Source organism: Plectropomus leopardus, chromosome 7, assembly GCF_008729295.1.
Source record: "Plectropomus leopardus isolate mb chromosome 7, YSFRI_Pleo_2.0, whole genome shotgun sequence".
NCBI lineage: Eukaryota > Metazoa > Chordata > Actinopteri > Perciformes > Serranidae > Plectropomus > Plectropomus leopardus.
Window position 1 is genome coordinate 10520442 of NC_056469.1, and position 24021 is coordinate 10544462.

Below are 24021 nucleotides of genomic sequence, written 5' to 3' on the forward strand. Positions count from 1 at the left end.
GATTTAAAAAAACATTTATACATATAGTATATTACAGTTCTGACAAGGTGTATTTTTTGTTGCCAAAAAAAGCTGGCTGCTGTATAGTGAAAACATTTGAATCTCTGATTGCTGTAAGAAACATTCAACCAACTACCTGTCTAAATACAGAAAACGAGTGAAGACTATAGCAGAAGTATAGCGAAGGATACAGACATGACGTGTGCACAATAGGACATCAGGTAAACTACTCAGATCACAAGGTTAGCTCTTAGCTCTACTGCACAAGGTTAACTGGGATACATGATGACTGCTGGATATAAAATCACAACTCAGGGAGAAGACATGGCACCTTAGCAACCTGGGAAATCTATCTAAATACATGATGTTTAAAACTGAGGGTTTTTTGGACAGTTGTAGACAGAAATTCATTAACGGGGTACTCAAGATATTTAGTGCTAATATTCTATGTCGGGGGACAGAATAAAAAAACAATGGTCTAAATACGTGCAACTGAGGCTGAAAAATCCTGACTTTAAGTCTCATTAGGTCAAGCCACAAAAAATGCCCACTTTAGTTAAACCGCACAACACCTGTGTATAGTGCAGGTTGACAGTTATGATTTTTTAAAGCTCTAGTGTGTAGGATTTGGTGCCATCTATTGGTGAGGTTGTGGACTGCAACCAACTGAATACCTCTTCCATCACCCCTTCCTTTCCAAGCATGAGCGAGAACCTACGGTGGCCTTCACTTCAATGTAAGAATGCAAAAAGCTTTCTCTACAGTCTGTGTTTGGTTTGTCCATTCTGGGCTACTGTAGAAACATGGTGGACCTGCTCCCTATGTAGCAGGAGCGTAAGTTTCATTTCAACATTGAGGGGAACCCAAGTAAAATTTGGGTTTTGGGGGTGTTCCGCCAGAAAATTTTGAGTATCAAACACTTTGCTTTCTTGTGAATTTCTTTATCACCAATTTGCACAATTTCTGCATCAATTTATGGTGTACATTTCTTTAACTTTGTCAAAATAAAAGCCCTGTCTAAATACTGAGGACTACATGTCCCCTGCGTTCCTCCCAAAATCTACTTCAATGCTATGTACTGTAGATATAAATGGCTTGTTCTATTTGTGCAAGGTGATTATACACTGATAAAGGCGTAATTATGAATATTATATTAGTTTCTGCCAATAGATCCTCCTCCATCCTACCCACTAGACCTTTAAGACTGAGATAACCCTGATGGCATTACTACAACATAATCAGGGTTATTTTTTAATTTTAGAAAGCTCCCTCCAGAGCCACATAAGAAACTACAAAGCTGTGTTTTCATAGGCTTAGTTGTACTCCTCATAACAAGTAAATTTCATGTTTGCCGTGCCCCTTTAAACAACTGCATTAATTTTTAATATTTTTTTCTGTTGCACTTAATTTACCATTTTTAAATCAACTTCGTTGTAGAGCCTCAATTCTGGAGACATCATTATTAATAAAAAAAAAAATCAATTTCCCAGTGCGACCAAGGCATTATTTTTAGTAACACCTTCAACTATGTGCATGTCTTTTCTATTGAGTTCTGACTTTATAATTTTTGCAACAAAGTACCAAAAAGCCACTTGGGCAACACCGGCCGCACTCTAAAAGTGATTCTATTTCAAAAAACACTACTGTATTGTACATATTTTATGAGTCGATCTTGTCAACAAGCAATCCACTGATGTCTGGAAAGAAGTTGTAAAGACAGTTTTCATAGATAGAAACATATAAAACCATTCAAAACAGACTGACTATAGTAAAGACAGAGCACACTGTAAAAGACTGTGGGCTGGATACCCAGGGGGCAGGAATAAGCCTAACCTGTGGACTCAAACAAGCTAACTGCAGACAGCCAGTTTGTAGAACGTGTAGTACCAGGGTTTAACAAACGGCCACAAAATGTTTGCTGTACAATGACTGCAATGGTGATAAAATAGTCCAGAGTAACTGAAGCTGTGTCCATAAATTGAAAAACAGTTTTTAAAAGAAAACAGAAACATGGCTGCAGTCAACTTAGTAATAGAAAGAAACTGGTATTATTAAAGCTACACAAAGAACTTATCCCAGATTAGGCTTCTACTGTACCAAGTATACCAACCCAAAATATTGTATGTACAAAATGAGCAGTTGTTCGTCTTAATTATTGCATGCAGTATTAGACAAAACTTATACCTTAACATTATGAATTTGTTATTTTTCATGACCAAGCACTTGTCACACACGTGTCCTTCAGTTACTATAAACAAGCCATAGCAGCTATCTTTCAGCTAGAAGACAACATTGCTTTCAAGGTTACTCATTAAATTGCTTTTTAGACAGCTTAAGGTGCCAACATGTAGTGTGAAAAGTGCCTGGTGAAAAAGATACATTACAATTCGGAACAGCAAGGTATCCGTTTAAGGACTTAATGTCAACTTCAGAGTTTCTAGGCATCTTTTAGCGTCGGCAGAAAGCAGAGCTCGGTCATGCATCACAACTTAGTTTGAACAAGCCTTCTTTACGAATCACCCAACAGTGGGGAATTTCAAATTCTCTCTCATCTTCTGTCAAGAGTCGGTGAAATTCTGTTCAAACAAGCGTACGAGCCATGTAGGCACATAGGTTTATCTGCAAAGCTTCATCAGAGTCTCTCCTCTATTTGTGAAGAACCGTAGTCAGGACAGTTTTCAGGCTATTGTCCAGTCAATTCATTGTGGTAAAGCATGGGGGAAAACTGTTAGAAAGAGGAGCATTATTTGGTAGACTTTCACCACAGAGGGAATGCTGTGCTGCTTCTTCACAATGAGAGAAAGTAAAATTTTAAAGACGTTTCTGACAGTTTCATTCTTTTGAAGATGTCCCTATAGCCCTGTCTGTCCGTAGTCTGATGTTGTAGACAATTTAAGGAGACGGAACCAACAGGACACTGCTATCATTAATAGAAACATGTCTTGGGAAGTGCACATCATAAGTCTAAGCATTCATTTTACAAAAGTAGATTGGAGGAGAGGGGTGAGAGGTCCAAGACAACTCCCATGGTTTAAAGCAACAATACAAAACATGACAACAAATATCACAGCTGTGCATTTTCAAAAGGAGAAAAGCTTAAAAATGGGGCTCGAATTGTGCAATATAGCAAAAAAAGACATGGGTGATTGTTATACAGGTTTTTTGAGCCTTACAAACATCCAACTAAGAAACAACAAATCATTTTAGAAAAAAAGGATAAACTGATTCCTCCTCTTGAAAACACACAGATGATAAAAAAAGGCAAAATACTGGTTCAGTTTTAAGTCATACAAAACAGATTTGGTCTCTCAGAGCCATTTTATGGTATAATAAGAGATTAAGGTGCCAAATCAGGATTTAGTCCACCATGTATACAAGTGGACAAAGTGCATTTTTTAAAGTTTAGTTTAGGTGCTTCATGTTTGTCTCTTCAGTGCAGACTGGAATCAAATTATTATTTGAAATAGTGTTTAAAGCGGAAATAGACAAGTTTTTTGCTTTAACTTATCACTAAGAAGTAAATGCTGATTGCACAATGTACTGGTTATAGAATAATACACCATCTGCGTTCAGACTGGTTCCCTGTAAGCCCCTCTTTCACTAAGCAATTCTGTCTGCCACCAGGTACAATCTCAGGAAAATGAAAACTTGTAAGTCGCAAAGTAAGTGCATCAACCATTGTGCAACCAAAACAGGAGGAGGATAGCTCTTACATTTTTTCCCAGTGGCTGCAGATATCTCAAGTTATCCAAGATTATCAGTTTAAATTCCTTGCAGTTTTTTTCCCCAGTAGAAGAAATGGGCAGACAGTGGAACCGTTATGACAAAATACAGTGTGTCCTGTGTTTTTGGTAGTTAGGCTCTCAGGAAAATGGAAAGCAATCTGGTTGTCTTTGCAGGTCATGGTGAGAAGGTAACCCTAGATTTTCAAAACGAGCCGCTTCAAAATATTCTTGTCTCGCTGTTTTATGGTGTGACAAAGTTTTGGTTAGGCTTAGGCACAAAAAGCTGTTGGTTAGGGTTTGGAAAGATAATGGTTTGGGTTAAAATGATAGAATCACAAAAGATGAAATCTTGCGGGAGATTTTCGTGAATCTGGGGTTACCATCTGGACACGACAGTCTTTGCAACAGCAGTGCCAACGATAACACCACTTGGAAATGCTAGGAGGGTAAAAGTTGTCTGTTTCCACTTTAACTGTGTTTCTTGAAAGAAAGGCTCAACACCCAAAAAGATTCATAGGCCTTTTGTTTGACATGAGCAAATGAGCCCAAACCTAAAGGCAAGGTGTTGGTGATCTGGTGGTGATTGCAGTATAGGTGAGAACTTGTGGATTGACATACTCTAAATGTACACTGGAGCTGCAGTAGGTGCTTACATTTACATGGCTTGGGGAAAACTTTGCTATGCTGCATCCCCAAATTCAGACCATCCATTCAACCCATTAGAATCCCACAAACAGTTATTTCTAAATGAAACACTCCAGCATTCATTTTGTTTCTATTATTATTTCTGTGGACCCAGATATCTGCCTCGCGGTGGCTATTATTTTGTTCACATATGGTGCTTTGTAAACTACAGCTCACTGCTCAGGAGACCACACATTCAACTTTGGAACAACAGCCTACTGTCTGAATCACCCTTAGCACAGGATGTGTTCTATCAAAAGGTGAAAAATGACTTTAAAAACATTACTAGCAGTGCATTCTAACCACACACTGTGGCATTTCCCCATCAGATCTGTATGTGTCCAGTTAAAAAATCTATAATACTATTAATAATAATAATGAAACAACAAGCTATAAAGGGAAGACTTGAGTAGACATCCTGCGTTTAAAAGCATCATGGCATTGGCATTCATTCAGCAGTAAGGTGCTTTGTCTCATATCGTTTTAGGAATTTTACCTCTGAGAGATAAAACGCCCGACTTTCAGTGTCATAATCAATCAGCTCAAACAACCTGCTGATTCATATCTGTTCCTTGCAATGATGTGACAGGTGCTAGAAAAAAAAGATACTGTAACATGTAAAATCAAGCAGTTCCACAAATAGATGTATGCTTGTTTCACTGGGACATTGCTCAGCAGTGACATCTAGCTGTGATACGTTTTTAAGCACCTTTGTAAACACACAACAAAGTCTTTTTGTGTGTGTATGTTTGTTTGTGTGCGCGCGCACTTTTGTTTGGGACAAGGGGTAACACATTCATAACATTGGAGTTTGAAGTTTGAATTTAGGCCTGCTGTGTTCAGAACAGGCTCCAAGGAAATGCAGCATAATTGTGTAAGTGAATCTCCCTTACTTGCTTCTTTTGAGAAAGCAAGGAGTGCAAATTCAACAGGGGGGCAAGGTCGACATTAAAACCTCAGTCAGTATTCATCAGGTGCGATCAAATGCCATCTTTTTGGGTAATTATTACATCTCAACAGGTTAGATCTTCAGCTTGAAGACTGCACTTCATGGTGTTCCTTTTTAAGCTTTATCAAAGTTTGGTGCGCTAGGGTTTGCTAAAAAAATTCCTTCTTTAGCATGATTCTTTTTGAAATTGTTACACGTTACTTACAGTGGATAAGTATTGAGAAAGTGAGCTAAAGCTAATAGTCCATGTGTTAGTCTCATGTAGACATGATGTCAGAAATAGTTAATTACGGTGAATTCATGTTGCGAATGAGCACATATGCAAATCAGTGGCAAAAGGACTTGGTTTAACTAGCTGTCTTCCAGCATTAATCATGCCACCGTTTCTCTTTTAACATTCTGTAATGTTTCACTGTGCTCTCCACAATCATTAGTCTTCAGAGACCGACAAGGATTTCCTGACGCTACGTGACGGCTCCCAAACCTCACTGTCGTCCGTATCATCGCCATCATCCTCCTCCTCTCCTTCATCATCATCCTCGTCCTCGTCTCCCGCCCCTGCACCGCCCTGCTCCTCAGTGGCTGCTGACGCCTCTCCCTGCGTCTCCCCTCCCTCTCCATCTCCGTCTGTCCTTCCTGCAGCCGCCTCCTGGAAGGGATCTAACCCCATGTCCAAGCGTCGCTGGACCTCGGCGAACCACTCCCTCACCTTTTGACAGAGAGAGAAACACGTTCAGTGTGTGATGACAGCAGGGCTGTTGCTACCACTGAGGAAAACAGGGTCATCATGTCATTTGTTGTATTTCTAGGAATTCATATAAATTTTAACTGGTGAAGGAATGGGGACAGAAATGTTGAAAAAGCAAGTGCAAGTGATCAACATTATGCAGGATTTTGTTTTTGGTTCTTTTGCTCACAGTTTTGATTTTCATCTCTCAGTGTTAACCTCTGAGTTTTAATGACATGAAAATAAGTTTGCTTTTCACAACTGGACGCATGTTACTTTATAGATCTTTAGGGCCAACTCTGATCTTTTTTTGAGACTTAATATTTGTCTGCTTTAAGCAACAAATAAAATCGAATAAAATAAATCAGTAAAAAGGATTTAATAATACATTTTATTTATAGAGCGCTTTTCAGGGAACTCAGACGCTTATTTAGTACTCTTCACCAGAATTACATAGCTGGCATAGCTTAAAGTTTTCAAAAGTTTTGTTGATCAAACATTTCATGGAGGGTAGGTGGTCAGAGCTCTACTAAGGGAATTTGCATTCATGGCCTCAGTATTCCTAAAATATTAGCAATGGGCTATGTCTCCTGACTACTGCCAATTTTAGATATCAAGTGTTTTCTGAGAGTGTTTTTACTTTTTTCATTCAGTTCTTACATTTACATTTCCCTATGCCTGACAGTATGCACATGCAAACAGGAGCTCCTTTATGTCTGCAACATTAATTTATATGTTAGAATATATTATACATGTAATAAAACATAAATCCCAGCAGCTTAATTTGCGGTACATCAGTCAATAGTTTACGGTGATGCCTCTAACAAAGTAAGCTTTGTCTGATTCAGCAGCTGTAGCTTAACACTTTAACACACAGTGAACAGAAAATCAAGCTGTAAAGATTTTACGTTTTATGCCCACCGGTATGTATGCCATGTATTAAGACTGTCATTCTGTCATTGTTTCTCTATTAAAACTACTGTATAATATAAAACCCTTTAGGCCAAATATGTGATTTAGGGTTTTATAAATAAAATTGACTTGATGTGATGATGCAGTGTAAACAACTGGACAACAAAATACACCACAAATGAAAAGAAGAGAGAACACACGGACACACTGGTATGATACAAACCACAATGACACATACCTAAGTCTCCTCAAATCCCATGCTAAAAAACATGTCATTACCTGTTCGTAGCTCATGTTGGTCTTAGTGACGAGCTCATCCAGGTCCTGCTCATTCAGAAAACGGTACTTCAGGTAGTACTCCTTCAGAATCTCCCTCCCGCTCTTTGATTTCCTTGGCAAAGGAGCTCTATCCAAATCTGCACTGGAGGAGGCAGACCTTCTTGGCTGCTTTCTGGTTCTGGACCGCCCCCAGCCACGACTTCGGCCACGTCTTTTTCGACCAGTGCCTCCCATTTTATTGCTTCCTCCACCATTTGGCCCTTCCACATTGCCACTTTGGTACTGGAAGAACCATTTCAGGTTACTGTTCTTCCATGAGTACCGAGAGTCCCCAAACCAGCTGACGATGTAAGACCGAGGGAGGCCGCTCTCTTCTGACAGCTGGTCGTACTCCTCTGGTGTGGGCCACTGGGTTCGCACAAAGGCACTTTTCAGAATATGGAGTTGCTCCGGAGTCTTTTTACTCTTATCTTTCATGTCTTTGTTGCTGCTGCCGGGCAGCTGCTTACTGCGACTGCCAGGAGGAGTTAGACTACCTTTACGAGATGAGGAGGCAGTAGGAGAAGAAGAACTGGCTCCTGCTCCTCCTTCTCCCGCTTTTGCTCCCTCTGCCTCTATCTTTCCACCCTCTGAAGAATCTGGGGAGCAAGTACTGGCAGGTGGCATTTTTCTTCTCTCTGTGAACCAGGCATCAATCTCCCTCCGCGTCAGTTTAGTCTCTGTCCTCAGACGGCTCAGTTCTTCATCTGATGGGGTGCTGCTCTTCTCAAAACTTTCCTCCAGCACCACCAACTGCTCCGGAGTCTTCTCCTTAAACTTCTGCAGGGTAAAATCTGGGAAAGGATTCCAAGTTTTGGGCCGTGTCTCCTTCTCCTTCACAGGAGGAGTGCGTGGAGGATGGGGAGATGTGGGGGTCTCATCGCTTGAGTCAATAACTATGGCGGTGCTAGTGCTGCTACCACAGCTGCCCCCTCCTCTGCCTCCATCATGGAAAACAATGACATGGCTGTTCTTGGAGTTGCGCTGGTTGTACCTGGTGTCACTGAACCATTTCTTGATCTCTCCTTTTGTGAGGTTGGTGAGCTTCATCAGCCGGGCGATTTCTGCATCAGTGACAAAGTGGTTTTTCAGGTAGCTGGCTTTCAGTTCTGCTAGCTGCTCTTTGGACTTCTTAGGTCGCAAACTGAATGTGTCAGCGCTGAGGGCGGAGTTCTCCTTAGAAAGAGAAGGGGAGATTCATATAATAAATAAGGGTTTCTACAGTGCCAGTCAGTGGTACCAAATACCTGCTAGGGAAAAGAGACAAAGGCTACAAATGAGATGTGTGCGACTTTTTGGGGGTCAGACAAATATTACATACAACTAATGGAGACACTATGTCATAATTTTGAGCACTGACTGAGGTAAAATAAAGCAGGTCCCCACCTGTGGAGAAAGAGAAGGGGGCTGGACAGTGGTAGCCCGTTTCAGCTCACTGTTTGTTGGGGTGGGCTGGCAGGAAACTCTGCTGGAGCTCTGGGACTGGCTGGGCAGCCCCGCCACTGTCAGAGTGATGGGACTGGTCACTGGAAGGTGCCCCCCTGGGCCGACCTAAACAAATTTAGAAAATAATGACACACAGAATATGAGCATGAGACATAACACCAGAGAGGAATGTAGTTTATTTAGGAGTTTGTAGTTTTAAGTGACTACAGCCATTATTTACAGCACTTCACTTAAAGGAAAGAGCTCTAAAACTGCTTTTCAGGTGTGGAACTGCTGTAACCTATCCATGTATTTGTGTAACTGGACTTACATTTCTTCTAATTTGTAAAATATGAGTCTCAGCTGGCTTTATAAAGTATGTTATTTCTACGGGTCAGTCATACTGTGAGATCTTAAATATATATATATTATCAGTATCACAAAATGCCAGATCTAGATCTGCTAACAGTAAACCAATTTTGCATTTTGCTACCTGGTAAAAAAACAAAACAAAACAGCAAATAACATGTAGTGATATAGTTCTGAAATGGTTGCAAAAGGACAAATATTTAGACCATATTCATTAAACATCATTTAAGCAAATACAAAGTAACCAAAGGATATGTTTACTTTCACAGCTCATGGAACACACCTGCTTTAATACTGCTGATTGCAGGAAACAGTAGTTTCCTCCATACATGATCTTTAATGGCTTCACTCTGAAGGCATTACTGCCTGTTTAAACTGTATTAATATAGTAATGGCAGGGTGATAGAGATGCAGCAAGCAGATAAGTCAAAGTCATCTCAATGTCCAATTAAAATTTGTTAAATACAATCAAAGTCAACGCAATTGTTTCATGTCAAATTAAGTTAAAACAATCAAGTTGAATTAAATTAAATTGAAGCTATGCCAAGCTGACTTAAGTTAAGTCATGCCAAATAAGACCAGCTAATACAAAGTTTTTTCAAACTAAAGCAGGCAATCCAAGTCAGTTTCATTCAAACTAAAGCATGTCAAGAGTCACACCAGTTTTAACTGACTGGGTTAAAGGCGAGGACAGTCAAAGCAGAGTCCTGTTAGATATGGTGTATTTTCTTTCCTTACCTACCTGTGTGAACACCAGGCCGGGCTGGCCCACTATCTGGCAGGTCTGAAGAATGGATTGCAGGCCGTTAGCAGCTGCTGAGAGCTGGTGAGCAGGTATGACAGTGATGGTCTGAGGAACAGTGTGCACCGTGCCATTAAACTGTTTCCTCCTGGCCTCCTCTACTTCCTCTGGAGTCCAGCTCACACCGTGCTTCAGTCGCTGGGCTGAGAACCACACCTGAGTGTAGATCAAGTACATTTGACTCCATCATTTACAAAAAGGCAATATTCAGTAAACTTCAGGCTTAAATTCTGATTAAGATTAAGGTTGCTTTTTACTTAAAATACACCGAGTAAAGAGCTTCTGTTTGTAGAGTTTTGATGTGTCATATGCTGTAATCTACCCAAAACATCAACCAACTTTCATATACCTTGATCTGCTCCTCTGTGAACTGTGTCTGTGCTGCCAGGCTGCTGATCTCAGCCATGGAAGGGTAAGGAAACTTCTTGTATGTGTTGCCTAGCAGGGCATTGGTATCCATAGCTGCACTGTAGGAGGGGATGCTGCTGAGGGGAATCAGCAGCTGAGGCTGAGCTGCTGCTGCACTCTGCTGTGCCTGAAAAGCAGACAGCACCTGAAGTAAAGAGACGGAGGAGATGAGAAAGGTCTTGATTGATAATGCTACATAGTGGCAATGGTGAGACATTGCTCGAGCTCTGTTTGGCAAGTTGCTGTCCTGCAAAAAGTGTCTCTGCACTGACAATGAATACCTGCGAGGCTGCTATTCTGTGGCTGAAGTAGACATCTAACCTCTCTGTTGAGGATATATAACATCATGGCCACTCATTTTCCAAAGCATCATAGCCAATTTTAGGTGTTCATGCTTCTGTTGAAATTGAAAACATGCAATAATCTTTCACAAATAGGGGTAAATAGAGTGTTTTTGCATGCACGCTGCTGTTGTGAGCTTACTTAACCTTTGTAAAATGGAGACTTTGTACCTGTGCCAGTCCAGCAGGCAGAACTGTGGGGTTTATGGAGGATGATTTCCTCTGCTGCTCTGAAGATGGACTGACCAGCAAGCCGCTTCCACCGAGCTTCATGGAATCATGCAGCAGCATCTCCACAGGCGTCATTGGTCCAAGAGGAGCTTCGATAGGTTCCTGCTCTCCGCCCACTTCTCCCTCACCACCAGCTCCAAAACCCTCCACCGCCTCGTCTGCTGACTTTAGGGACACTGCGATCCTTTTGGGTTCAGATTTGGTCTTCATCCTCATAATGGGCGTCTTGCTGAGGGAAATGGCAGCAACCGTGGCAGGGTCTGCTCCTCCCTCCTCGGATGTATCACACTGTTGTTCCTGGGTGGGCTGGTCGCTGCTCGATTCATCTGGAGGGTTTGTGGCGCTGCGTTTCAGTGAGGGAGCGGGTACTTCACTGTCTTCTACAGCAGAGACACTGGGCTCATCTAAGATGATAATAATGTATTTATTAACAAAGTTTGACTACATTTCAGGCTAGCAATATGCCATTGTCATGTGCACATGGGAAAATGGGCCAAAAAGAATCTCACCTGTATTTGGTGGGGCGGGGACAACCACTATTGCCTGACCCAGCTCCTCTGCAGTCGACCCCTCCTCTGCTCCCTCCTTTACCTTCCCCTCCTCTTCCTCCGCCTCTTCCTCCTTTGCCCTTTCTGTTTTCTGCTCCACCTCTTCCTGCTCCACCACATCAGAGGGAAGCACCATGCAAGGTGTGGTCGATTTCCGGCGGCTCGACATTGTCAAAGCAAACTCTGTTTACTTCTACTCTGAGTAAAGACGATCTGGGACAGAAGGGTCGAGGCTCACATGACTTTGGTCAGGTGGTTCTGTTCACATGCGACGTGAGTCCTTGAATTATTGACTTCTGGTGGAGGAAACATAACAAATATGCAAATACCATAAGGGATTTGTCAAAAAAAAGTGTAAATCGTAGAAAATGTTTCCATGTTTTTCTTCTCAAGTTCTTCTTACTTCTTTTGAGAATCGGCCGTACACAGCTAATTCAGTCTTATAAGTCATACAAAAAGCAGCTTCACAACTGTGAGGACTGCTTTGTCTTTTCTGCTTCCTATCAAGAGAAACTAAATACCTTGAGGAATTATTACTGACATAAAAAATGAAGCAGTTTTAAATCCCTCCCTGCTATATGACATTGCAATGTTTATTTTCTAACTTTTAGTGGGCTAAAAAATAACTTTTTCTACTAAATAACCAATATATTTATCTTTAGTTAGCTGAAACCCTACTCATAATTAAGACAACAGTGCATATGCATACGTATGCAATCGTTTCTGGAATTGAGTTAGAGTGAACATTTTCAGTTCACAGAGAATTTACCTTAAACCCAACAAAGACATGATACTTCACAGTTAAACTGTATGTAAAGTCTGGTGTTTATGTAGCCAAACACACATTTGAACACTGACATCTGATTGCATGAAGTACTCAGGGGGTGGAAATACTTTTTTCAGCATGATGACTAATGGCATGATTCAAGTGGGCCTGTAAACAGATCTAGCAAGTGCAGTTTAATATGAGATTTGCATTTATCACCAACAACGGTAATACATACAAATAAATTCAGAAGACTGCAAGGCATGGTCACATTAACGGGCAATACAATGACATCAATTGTCTGCATAAAAATCATATAAAATCATTTAATTACTTTTGTAAGCAACTGTTTTTTGGCTGTCATTTGCTGCTTTTTCTGTTTTATTACTATATTGCACTTTGAATACAACTGACTGACACAAGATGAAAAATGTGTCCATAGACTCCAGGAAATGATTATGGGCATTTTTACCATTTACATTGTATATGCTTATTAATGAATCAAGAACAAATAATCAATGGCTGCAGCCCTATTTAAAGCCATTAATTGTGACAACTAATTTTTTTAAAATCCTTACACAACATGATTTCACATAAAAGACATTAACTTCAGTACTGAACTCACACCCAATCCTTCATGTATTCATTGTCTTATTCCAGTTGATGTACAATACGTTGGAGTGTATTGCAGGGTACACCCACCTTTAGGCTGGTTATTGGTCTAGCAGTAGCAGGGCCCAAATTAAATAATCAGGATTTTTAAGCAACACCAAGATATCATTTATATTTTCTGATGGCATGTCATAAATTAACTTGATGGTTGCCGCCTCATTAACACCTCTATCACAATGAACAGTGAGCCCAGTGAATTCTGCATTCATTGTGATAGAGGTGTTGCAAATGTGTGATTAAAATTTCCACTTCAGAGACAACACAGCAATCTGACTGGGGTTTATTGTTGCTGATTAAGTCCGTTAAACAGATTGAACAATGTTCACAATAACGTTACTGTGTACAGTATGCTATTCTGCACTGCCACCACGAGATCATTTGCATTAATAGTTAGCACATCAGGAACAATTTGGAGGTGTGAGCTAGCTAATTCGTCAAAGTAACGTTGAAGCAATAAATTAATATAAGAGGACTTTTAAATGAGCTCTACAGCATCTAGCATGTATATGAGGTTAGCCACCTAGCCGGTGTTAGCCGGGGCAGTCATTATTATTGATCATGTCTGGCGGTAAACTTACTGGAACTACTGAAATGTGCACTGTGTTGCTACCAGGCGGTCGAGACGAGGCGACGAGTATTTTCCTGGGTCTCGGTAGAGCAGCTTTCTGGTTCTGTCTGGTGGTGTCTCTCCTTCTCCCGGCTAATAATTCAGTTACAGCCTGGCCGGGACTACAGCAGCTAGCGTTATTTGGGTTTGCGGGTCTCCAAAACCCAGCGGAGAAAGGCAGACAGACAGACGGACCGGTCTAACGGCTACGGCTCCCGTCTGCAGATGCTGGGAACACCGGACATCGCTCTCCTCGTTGGGGCAGGTTATTTTACACCCAGGTCGCACCTTTGAGAGAATTATATAAGCTAAAACACGGTAGTTACACTCATATTGTGGTCGTTAGTCCTGTGTTAATGTGCTGACCTAATTCTCTGATATTTTTTAACGGCTGATTTTTTTTAATGATCAAACGGCGTCATCATTCAATGTGTTACGTGCTGACGTCATTCCTCGGCGACTCTCGCTGCTTTAACGTTTTCGTTCTTAAAATTAGCTAAATTATATATTATCTCACCACTGAATTATACTCTTTATGAGTTAAATTGAGCTTACGCGCTGCCCAGAAATAAAAGTGTGGTTGAAAAACGTTAAAACGGGCCCTAAATTCATTCGTTTCCCAAGCCGGCTGGCTGCCAACCTGTCCTTACATGACCTGTCGGGGCAGTAGAAGCTACTTGAGGACAACACTGACACTGCAAAGTCTGCTTTCAGAGCACCTGATCTCGTCCTGTTTTGCAGTTTACGTGTTGATTATCATTTAATCTATTTGCACTATTTTCAACTCGGCTACGCTGTAATGCGCGTTACATCTTGCTTGTGATAATGCTTCGTAAACGCCCCATTATTTATTTATACTTGTGCGAAAATAAAATGTAGCTGAATTTGTAGGTAATTTGACACTAACATCTTTATCATCCTGCTTCCATTGGTTGGAAAATAAATAAAAACAATAACTAGGATGTAAGTTAAACTAGCCAGCGGCTGTAATATATTAATACATCCCAAATACACAAAATTTACAGTAACCTGGAATAACACCGTATGGTTTTCACACTACTGCAAACCTGTTGTTTTTTAAAAAAAAAATCCTAGTAGCTATGTTATTCACAACGATTTTGAACATTTTTGTATTGTATTTAAATAAGCTGAGGCTGTTAGACACAGATTGAATGAAAATGTCACAGAGATATGTCTCTTAATGACTATAAATTGGGTAAGACTCCAAAAATCCTGGATCCTACACTTACCATAATGCAATTCAACAGTACCTTTGTTTACTAGGTAAATACCACATTCCCAATTTGTAACAAAGGCTGTTAAATGTTTGGTCTCTGTGCATACAAAAAAATGACTCAAGTGATGATTCCAAGAGACAGTCATGATACTTTCTAACTCAAGTCCCCTAAACACAGTAGGGGCCACATGAATCATTGTTTGCTTATGACATTAAAGTTGACACCACCAACTATTACCTGACAAGCCCATAAAAGGGTACACAAAAACATTTACAGGAAAGTTATTTAATTAAATATAAACAAAAGCAGTAATACAAAGATTTAGCGAATGCACAAAAACGGGTGCCTGTAGATTTCTATGAAAATAGCACCAATGTATATTTACATATCTCAAAGGATGAGTATGATAATTTAACTTAAAAAATCATATTCTTCCAGTAGAAAAGTCAACAGAAGTCTTCAATCTCTTGCTCCAACTCCTAATCAAACGAGAACAGGAAATGACAATACATTAGAAACATTAAAGTGCTTTACGTAAAAAATAACCATCCATTGTATGTTCATAATAGCAAATAATTGTATTAATGTTGAATAACACATTGTAGCAGGTCACTTCTGTTGGGCTCAAAGGCAACGCTTTTTTTTTTTTTACCAGCTTAGCCTTCGTTAAGGTTTTCAGTTTCACCTTTGCTTTTATTGCTATGACAAGTCAGAATATCTCTAGTAAAGAAGACAACATCATCAGTAGTCAGGAGCAGACTGGCAACAAAAAGCAGCCCGGGCCCCAGTTCGATAAACCAAATGCAAAATAATTAAACATATTTTTGGTTCAACCAATCATTCATAAAGAAACGTAATCTGTTATTTTGTACTGTTGGTGTGAGACTAATAGGTAAAACATTAAAACTAGTAATAAATTAATTAACAAATCATTTTTATTGCTGGAATGGCTATCAAATATTATAAGCCTTATCAGAGGTAGCCAACACTGTGCCCATGAGCACCTGGTCGCCCACAGGGAGAGCTAACAAAGGACTTGCTGAACTAAGCAGAAGTATAAACATGTGACTGCAAATGGTTATCAAAAGAAGGTGTTAACAAGGGTATATGATGCTGGGAAGACCGGCTAACCAGGAACATTTCTGAACTGCACAGTGACCAGTCTGCGCCTGAGTGCAGGCCGATACTAACCTGTATTAGTGACGTTTTGTTGTAGTCTCGTCTGTGTCTATAGATGCTCTGGCAGAGCAGAGCATAGAGTTTCTCCAGCTTATAGACCTCGTAGCCTTCAGTCTTGGTCACTACTCTTTCCAGCAGCTCCTGAAGAAATGGGGAAGAAAGGAAAGAGAATGAGGAATAATAAGCAAATTTAAAATTTTAGTTATCAAGCCAAATGACGTCCTGTGGAGAAAAATCCCAAGAGTACAGGGGAAGGGGAGGGCAACACAAAGGAGTAGGGGCGCATGATAAAATCAGCACGTCACAGGTATTGGCAGATATTGGCTTTGAAAATTAAATATCAGAATCCGCCAACATGCCGATTTCTGCCAATATCACAAATCGATTTCGTTTTTAATTGACAAAGTGAAAATGTGCAAAACATCAACCCTAAGGGAAGTATTTTTCTTATTTTGCATAATCAGTGAATATTACATACATTGAAAAGCATTGTATTTTATGTCTCCATCTGCTGGTGGGCCATCATGATAAGAGTATGTATAACATGATGTTTATTCCACTATAGAAGAGACTTGATGATCACTAAAGTTATGTGAAAAAAGTGGATATATTGATATCGCTATCGGCGAAATGAGCTGTTATATATCGGCATGTTGAATAGTGGCAAAACATCCAATATAATGCATCCTTACAAAGTAGTTTTGTCATCTGTGTATTAGGGCTTCCATGATTGAAGTCAAGATGCAGAAAACCCATCCGAGCAGTAACTATAAAAAGACCGAACACCACAGTATCCCACAAACCTTTAATTTGTCTCTGTCCACCACCAGTAGAGGAGTTTCCTGCTCCAGGATCTGTAGAGCTTTGTCCACATCGACCATCTGCTGCTGCTGCTGCACAGCGTTCTTTAGAGCCCGAGTTATACGCCTCACGCTCCGCTCTAAAACAAAGAAATGTGCCCAAAGTGTTTGGATGCCTATAATTCATGACAGTCTGCTGACATACTGATGTCTCTTAAAAACACTACACTTTTTTTTTTCACTAGGGATTTTGTGAATTAAAAGTCTGCATTTGTTATGTTGTCTCTACACTTTTTCACTTAAAGCTCTTAGTGTAAGGCAGTGTTAATATACCTGCACCAGTGTCCTCCTCTCCTCTGACAGCTGCAGAGACATCTGTGGTTGAAGTGTCTGTTGCTTCCACCTCCATGGGTTCAGCAGGGCTGCTCTGTTCTGCCTCCTTTACTACTACCTTGTTGTTCATGTCATCTGCCTGAGTTACAGTTTGACATTTTTCAGTCTTAGTTTCTGTCCGCTTTTGGCAATTAGTTTCACCACTCTCTGCTGTGTTGGACTGCCCCTGGGTGTCTCCTTCTGTCTCAGTGTGACTGTCCTTGTTAGTGTTCACTGAAATGGTTTCACTGTTCTCATTTTCTGCCTTTGTCAACTTTGTGTTTTCCTCTAACGGTTCTGGTTGATCTGTGACAGCTTTATCCACCATTTCTTTTTCGTTTTGTGTCTGCTCATTATTTTCTGGTTTCTCTGTCTCACACAGGATATCCTCATCTTTAGCAGCTTCACTCTTCTCTCCTCCTTCCTGACCGTCATGCTCCTCTGCAGTGGGCTCAATACTACCTTCCTGAACTGGTGCAGGCACTGACTCAACATCAAACATCACCTGATCCTCCTCTCCCCCAGTCCCCTCATCACACTCTGCTCCTCCTGCCCTCACAACCTCCTCCTCATCGTCCCCATCTTCCTCCTCCTCATCAGACCCCAAATGTGTGTCATCTCTGGACGTGTGAGGAGAGGAGGATGGCTTTTTCTTTGCATACAAGCCAGAGGCCCAGCGACTCTTCCGCTTTTTCTTCTTCTGGGCTGGAGAAACAAAAGATAATTTTATTGTTAAAGTGTTTTTAGGTATATCGTTTCATTATTTTGTTATCTATAGTAGTCTTTACCTGTGTTTTTAGGTGTAACAGCAGTGGCACTGGTATTGGGAGTGACTATGGCAGTGGGTCCAGCTGGCTCTCTTTGTGGGGTCATATCAGTGATCTTGGCCTCAGCAGGCGATTTGGACTGTTTGGGAAGGACGTGGTAGAAAGACGGAGCAAACCGGGCAGTGGAGCAATCTGAGGTAGTCCAAACAAAAAAAAAAAAAAGACACAATGTTTTTTTTGTCATTCTACTACTTTGTGAAACCCTATTCATTCTGAAACTGAAGGTCTGGTTTAAGTGGATGCAAATATTTCTGTGAGAAGTGGAGTAACTTTGTTAACAAAACAGGGCATCTGGAATAAATATAGTAATATCAAATTAAAAGCATAAACTTGGTGCAGGCTACTTCATATAAAGTTTTCAAAATTAACCACTAATTAGTCTCTAGAGTAAAGTCAGCCCTCAGGCCTTCTAGCTATATGTATGTACACAAATACACACAGTACTCACCTCTTCTGCTGCGTGATGCTTTGATCTCCACACAAATCTTCTCAAAATCTTCATCCAGTTCATCTCTGATGATAGCATGGACAGTGTCCTTCAGTGCACACGCTCTGTGGCGGATCTGACGGTCTGGAGAAAACGCACAAACTTGATGAGTTAAAATGTAACTTATATGTCTAACTGTTGCATTACAATAATGGGTTACTGTAAGTATTAAAGGAATAATTAACCCACAAAATGCCAATTTGTAAATTAATTAGTCATGATGTGTTACCTTGAATTTATTATTATTATTTTTTAAAAACAATTTCTTGCATGCCACCAATTGAAATGGTAAACTAATATTTGATTTTTGACTGGGGTCCACAGTTAATATCAGCAAAATTATATCAAAACAAGTCTCATTTATCCAGTCGTATGCTCAGTACTTCCCAAACACAATCATTTTTCATTTAAACATTACTGTTTGTAACTTAACTGAAACATTTAAAAAGTGAGACTCAAATACTGAGGTTTTTTTTGGTGAAAATGCATGTTTGGAGAAGCGCTGAACATTCAACTGAATAAATGAAACTTGGTTTACACAGCACAAGTTGTGTGAGATGATGCTTTCATCTAGTTTTGCTGTTGTTAACCGGGTCCCCCTTTAATAAACCAATATGTTCACTGTTTTCTGTAGAGTAATGCAAGAAAAACAAGTTTTCTTCACAATTTCAAGGTAACATCGCACGGCTAACTGATACATAAATGGTAATTTTGTGGGTGAAGTATTCCCTTAATACGGTATATGGTTTTCTTCGAGGATGGCAGGTATGTTTTATACTGATCACTGTATATACCTGATGGGTCCCTGTCTGGGTTGTATTCCAGAGCATTCTGCCAGATGAGATCTACGTCTTGGAGAAACTCTTTAACCGTCGCATACTTATGGAGGTCAATCTTTGAGAGAACGGTTGACAAGTCCATAGGCTTCTTGATCACCTCAGCATAATCTGGCACCTTAGACACAGAGACAAAGAGGCTGCTGTAATTACAACAGTGGTGAGAAGGGATCAAAGTAAACGCTGAAAAGAATGATGAATAATGGAGGACTGTGCAACAATAACCCTGTTAGAGTACAGATATTTTTCTCAGTTAAGCCAACAGAGTCAGCTTCAAGTATGGCTATATGAGGGAATATGAGATATATAAAGGAACAGCTACCTCTTCTAAATCCACAGGTTTTGTAAAAGCCTTGAAGCGTTTATCTTGGGACAGACGGTTGGTAACATCACGCAGGAAAAGGCGGAGCTCCCTGAGGGTATCTTCCTCCTGCTCCTCTAATCTTTGGATCTCCTCTTCTGTCAGTTGACGTGGGGGAGGTGGGGGGGCGACAGGAAGCACCTCCAATGCATTGAGCACTTAAGAGAGAAAAAAAGTGGAAGGTTGATAGAAGGAAGCATACAGTGAGAAGTGAATTTAACTAACATCACTACACAACATTAATATCAGATTGACTTTTAGTGTGCAGACATCCTTTTGATAAGTTACCCACACCAATTGCTTCACCATAACAGGTATAATGGGTGCACTGCATTTCAATTAAATGTCACACCTACTCAGCTGTGTTTCCAAACCAAGTGCTATGTGACGTAGACGATCATTAAAGTGATGCAGATGATCTTCAAATCAATAAAGTAAATACTTGGGATCTTGGGAAACTGGCTCTTACATACTACACTCCACACAAGTGAAACCATCTGCAGAAGCTTTAAAAATTAGATAAGCCAACGCCTCTACATCAATTTAAGTCCCTTTTGACTGTCATAGAGCAGTTTGAATGCATGTTTGCTTTGAATCGATGTTGTCCCTTATGTTGATGTCTTGTTTGTTGCATAATTTGTTAACATGTAGTGTAATTTTCATGTGCTTCTTTTGTTTTATATACACTTTAAACCCTGAACAATGTTATGCTAGCCCTGAGTTTAAGCGGGACCAAGCTTACATCTGTATATTGTAACCGCACATATCTATTTCTCACCAGCTTTCTTTTTTGAAGCAGGGGCCTTGGCAGCCTGATTGAGAATAAGATCCTCAAAGAAGTGCCTTCTTTCTCTGCTGGTAGGGACCTGAATGTGGAAAACCTCTCCATACTCGATCCGGAACAACTCCTGCACCTGAGAACGTGAGTAACGTGAGAGGTGGAGAACACTTGATGATAAGGTTTTTGCCTGTCAGAGAATCATTTTATATACAACAAAAACAAGTCAACAGGGCGTCGCTCCTCTCTCCCTACCTCCATACTGAGTTGGTCATACTGCAGGTTGCAGGTAGCCAGAAGCAGTATAGGGGAGAAGGCAGGGATGGAGCTGAGCAGGCTGAGGAACGTGGCTCTCAAGGCTGGACCCACTGTTTCCCACCACTGTCCAATATGAGGAATGTAGAGGATACTGGGAGAGGTCCGCTTTGCTTCAACAAAGATCTGCAAAACATATGACATAAAACCATAATAAATGGTATGGATATTATCAAAAACTTGATGTAAATGTACAGATACAGCTGATGAATATCAATATGACAGGATGATGAAGGTTAAATGCATAAATCAAAGGTATGATGGGAACATTAGAAAGTTAAGGAAACTGTACAGTTGCATTAAGCTAATGTGGAAACAGTTAGTCGACTGGTGTGAATAACCATTTTGATAATTAATTATGATTAAAGTCAGAAAGTAAAAAAGAAAAAAAAAACCATTCAATTAACTGCATTTTACATCAATGTAAATTCAATAATTTTTTGTGTTTTGACTGCTGTTCATAAAAAACAGGCAAATTCCAGATATCACTTTTGGTAACGCAGTGGCTCATTCATGAATATTTGTCTGTAGTACATATTTATCCCCACTGCCCATGATGTAAGGAGGTGGAGCCCATGAACTACAGTCACTGTAGCAGCCATTTTGGCCAGTGAAGTCCACTTTAAAGAACACACTGAATTTGACAAAGCTGCAGGAGTAAAGACTATCTTTAGATCTCTAGAGTCTGTTGAAATGTGAAGGACCCAACCAGAAGACATCTCAAAAAGTGTTAAATGTTACTAAATATGTGCACAAATAATAAAAAATTACCAGCGTTTCATTTTGCGTACTGGTGTCTATTTACCTGAGCACAAGTCTCTTCGGGTGCAGTTGCACTGGCTCCAAACAGCACAGCCATGTCCAGTGTGTACACAGTGAATTTCTCCAGAGCGTGGAGGACAGCGGGAGCCAGGTGGGAGCTCTGACCCGAACCTGGTCTACCCTCTAACAGCAGCCTGGGACGGTAGGAGGTCGGGTGGCTCAGCACACTCCTACACACAGACAGATGACAGAGACACTGAGATGCGTGAAGTGGTAGGAAAGGGCTCATTAATTTGCAGAGAAGATTTTCATTAAGGATATGGGCCACCAGGACACCCCACAGCTTACAGCACTTCTGAAGTAAAGCAAAGGGAACAAAAGACAAACTGAAAGTCTTAAGACTACATGATGGAAACGTAAAACTAAAATACATCAGCAGTGTTTCCCACATATAGAACTACAAAAATTTTGGTTGATAAAGTATGCTAACCAACACTAAGGCAGTCATAATCTGACAGAATGAGGAGACCAATTACATTCCTTTTTGATAAGGGCTAACTGACCTGCTGAGGTTGAGGAGTCCTGTTACAGCAGGTGGTCTGAGTTGGGAGTGAGAGGTCTGTCCACTGGAGCAGACTTCGGAGTCCTCATCCTCACTGAATATCAGATCATCTTCAGACAAACCACAGGCCGCATCTAGAAGTAACACACAAACACACATTTTAGCAGTTACTCCAGATGCCCCGAGGGGTTGGCAAACAAACAATTAATCTAGGTGTGGTCTTCTGTAATTCTTCGGAAGCAAGACCGCACCTTGTTCTCTCTTCCTCTTTAAGCCCTGTTCAGCATGTGGGAACAATCTGCTGACTGTGTGGAGGATGTTCTGCAGGGTGGCGCTCAGCAGAGGACGAATGGCAGGTATCAGGGCTTTCGCTGGTGACACTATTGCCCTAAGAATCACAATCAACATCATATTTACTTCAGAGCTATGACAACTTTACACTTGAAAAAGACAGCACTTGAAAAAAAAACTATGACAAAGTCACTTTGGTAATACCTCTGAGCAGCAGGAACCATCTTTGACATGGCTGACATAAAGTCTTTGTTTGTGATAGCGATGGAGTTGACATCAAGCACAAGTTTCTGTGATGAGGAGTAGATTTGTGGGTAGCGACGCCGCAGCGCACACAAGGCAGCCTCTGAACACACTGCCTTGATATCTGCTCCACAATAACCTGAAGAGAAGAAGACAGATTGTAGACAATCAATGTAAAATCTGTAATTGTAGGTGTGCAAACTCTGTGCTGTTTCTTCTGTGTAAATTGTCTAACCGGAGATAAACAATAGTTTTTGTTCTGTAATAAAAGTTTTTTTTCCAGGGCTCAAACCAGTATCATCTTCAGTAGATGGTGCACTTGTACAAAAATAGCTTTCTCTGATATTGTAAAACACGTTACACAGTATTGACAATTTTCATCTAATTCATCTAATGCAATAGTACGTATTTGTACTGAGGAATTGTCTACTGTGTATTTTTCAAACTGTTGGATCAATATGTTTTTGCACCATCATACACAAACATACCGACACATTTATCTGCCAATTCTTCCAGAAAAGTGTCAGATGGAGGTGGAGTCCACTGTCTGGTGTGGATTTTCAGAATGTCCTTTCTTGCCTGCAATATAAAACAAGATCACAGCATTTCAGTTAACATCAAATATTTGTAAAATGTTTATTTTGTTAAGATGATTTTTTTGGCTTTTGCCTTTATTTTAGATAGGACAGGTTAAGTATGAAAGGGAGAGAGAGAGAGGGGATGACATGCAACAGAGGGCTGCAGGTCAGAGTCAGATGTGCGGCCGCTGGAGCAAGGATTCAGCCTCTACATGGGGCGCCTGTTTGTTCATTTCACATGTCCAGTTTCTCCCGCTCTTTTTTACTTTTGAATCTCTGTTAGGCATTAGACTACATCTACAGTGTCTCACCTCTCTGTCTGGCAGGCTGAAGAGGAACTCTCTGTCGAAGCGCCCTGGTCTTCTCAGTGCTGGGTCGATGGAGTCCAGTCTGTTTGTAGCCCCTATCACAACGACCTCTCCTCTACCATCTAATCCGTCCATAAGAGCCAACAGGGTCGACACAATGGAACTATGGAGACAGAAAAAAGATTACGTTTTCTAACTGGTCAACATTATTTTTCCAGCAAGAGAATATAACTGCAGTGCTCTAAGGCAAATTAGTTATGCTGGACTGCAGTGACTGCAATATCAGAGTCACACATTTAGTCAACACTGTTTTAGGTTTTCACCATGGTATCGTTTTAGTATCTGTATCAAGATATTTAGTTGTTTATTGTATCAAAGTCTTAGTTTTGGTATTGTGACAACACTTGTACATTACAGACTCACCAATCTCAGTATAATCATCACACGTTTTGTATAACATCAGAACAGGGTGCTGCTCACCTATGGATCTGGTCCTGACGGCTGGACCTGACTGGAGCCAAACCATCGATCTCATCGAAGAAAATGATGGATGGGCGCATCTGGTATGCCTGAAATAAATTCAATGAGAATTCAGTTGCA

The 24021-nt window shown here is 40.6% G+C and overlaps 2 protein-coding genes, 1 long non-coding RNA gene and 1 other non-coding gene across 6 annotated transcripts in view; 1 reads left to right on the forward strand and 3 right to left on the reverse strand.

The window, feature by feature from the left end:
- Positions 1-14316, reverse strand: LOC121946128 (zinc fingers and homeoboxes protein 1-like). 2 transcript variants are annotated; one of them, XM_042490572.1, is made up of 8 exons: positions 13456-14316; positions 11401-11735; positions 10832-11295; positions 10261-10464; positions 9852-10067; positions 8702-8866; positions 7277-8488; positions 1-6067 (listed from the first exon to the last, which is right to left on the reverse strand). In XM_042490572.1, the coding sequence occupies exons 2-8, from the start codon at positions 11606-11608 to the stop codon at positions 5789-5791; spliced, it is 2748 nt and encodes a 915-aa protein (XP_042346506.1). In that variant the 5' UTR covers positions 11609-11735; positions 13456-14316; the 3' UTR covers positions 1-5788. The 2 variants fall into 2 exon arrangements, with proteins under 2 accessions (XP_042346506.1, XP_042346505.1); XM_042490571.1 differs by having other exon boundaries at positions 7277-8491.
- LOC121946129 lies at positions 13722-17612 on the forward strand. Its single transcript, XR_006105993.1, has 2 exons — positions 13722-13802; positions 17456-17612. It is a non-coding gene; the product is annotated as an uncharacterized LOC121946129 (long non-coding RNA).
- The window catches only part of LOC121946127 (ATPase family AAA domain-containing protein 2-like), a 16564-nt gene continuing 7175 nt past the window's right edge, over positions 14633-24021 (reverse strand). For both annotated transcript variants that reach the window (XM_042490570.1, XM_042490569.1), the window contains 17 exons: positions 23902-23990; positions 23425-23584; positions 23024-23114; positions 22497-22674; positions 22253-22389; positions 22003-22135; positions 21483-21669; positions 20618-20803; positions 20363-20498; positions 19546-19742; positions 19182-19341; positions 18349-18471; positions 17862-18032; positions 17035-17778; positions 16705-16841; positions 15914-16042; positions 14633-15201 (listed from right to left, as the gene is read on the reverse strand). In XM_042490570.1, coding sequence (XP_042346504.1) covers positions 15169-15201; positions 15914-16042; positions 16705-16841; positions 17035-17778; positions 17862-18032; positions 18349-18471; positions 19182-19341; positions 19546-19742; positions 20363-20498; positions 20618-20803; positions 21483-21669; positions 22003-22135; positions 22253-22389; positions 22497-22674; positions 23024-23114; positions 23425-23584; positions 23902-23990 — 2991 coding nt within the window. In that variant the 3' untranslated portion in view covers positions 14633-15168. The remainder of the gene's footprint in view (positions 15202-15913; positions 16043-16704; positions 16842-17034; positions 17779-17861; positions 18033-18348; positions 18472-19181; positions 19342-19545; positions 19743-20362; positions 20499-20617; positions 20804-21482; positions 21670-22002; positions 22136-22252; positions 22390-22496; positions 22675-23023; positions 23115-23424; positions 23585-23901; positions 23991-24021) is intronic.
- Positions 21197-21331, reverse strand: LOC121946388. Its single transcript, XR_006106012.1, has one exon. It is a non-coding gene; the product is annotated as a small nucleolar RNA SNORA5 (small nucleolar RNA).

Excerpts from the sequence above, each read along its gene's own strand:
- LOC121946128 (XM_042490571.1), bottom strand. The coding sequence starts at position 11,608 with ATGTCGAGCCGCCGGAAATCGACCACACCTTGCATGGTGCTTCCCTCT. Across the intron at positions 10,068-10,260 it reads TCACAGAGGAGCAGATCAAG|GTGTGGTTCTCAGCCCAGCG; the intron begins GTATATGAAAGT and ends ATCTACACTCAG. Across the intron at positions 8,492-8,701 it reads CCCCTTCTCTTTCTCCACAG|GAGAACTCCGCCCTCAGCGC; the intron begins GTGGGGACCTGC and ends TCTCTTTCTAAG.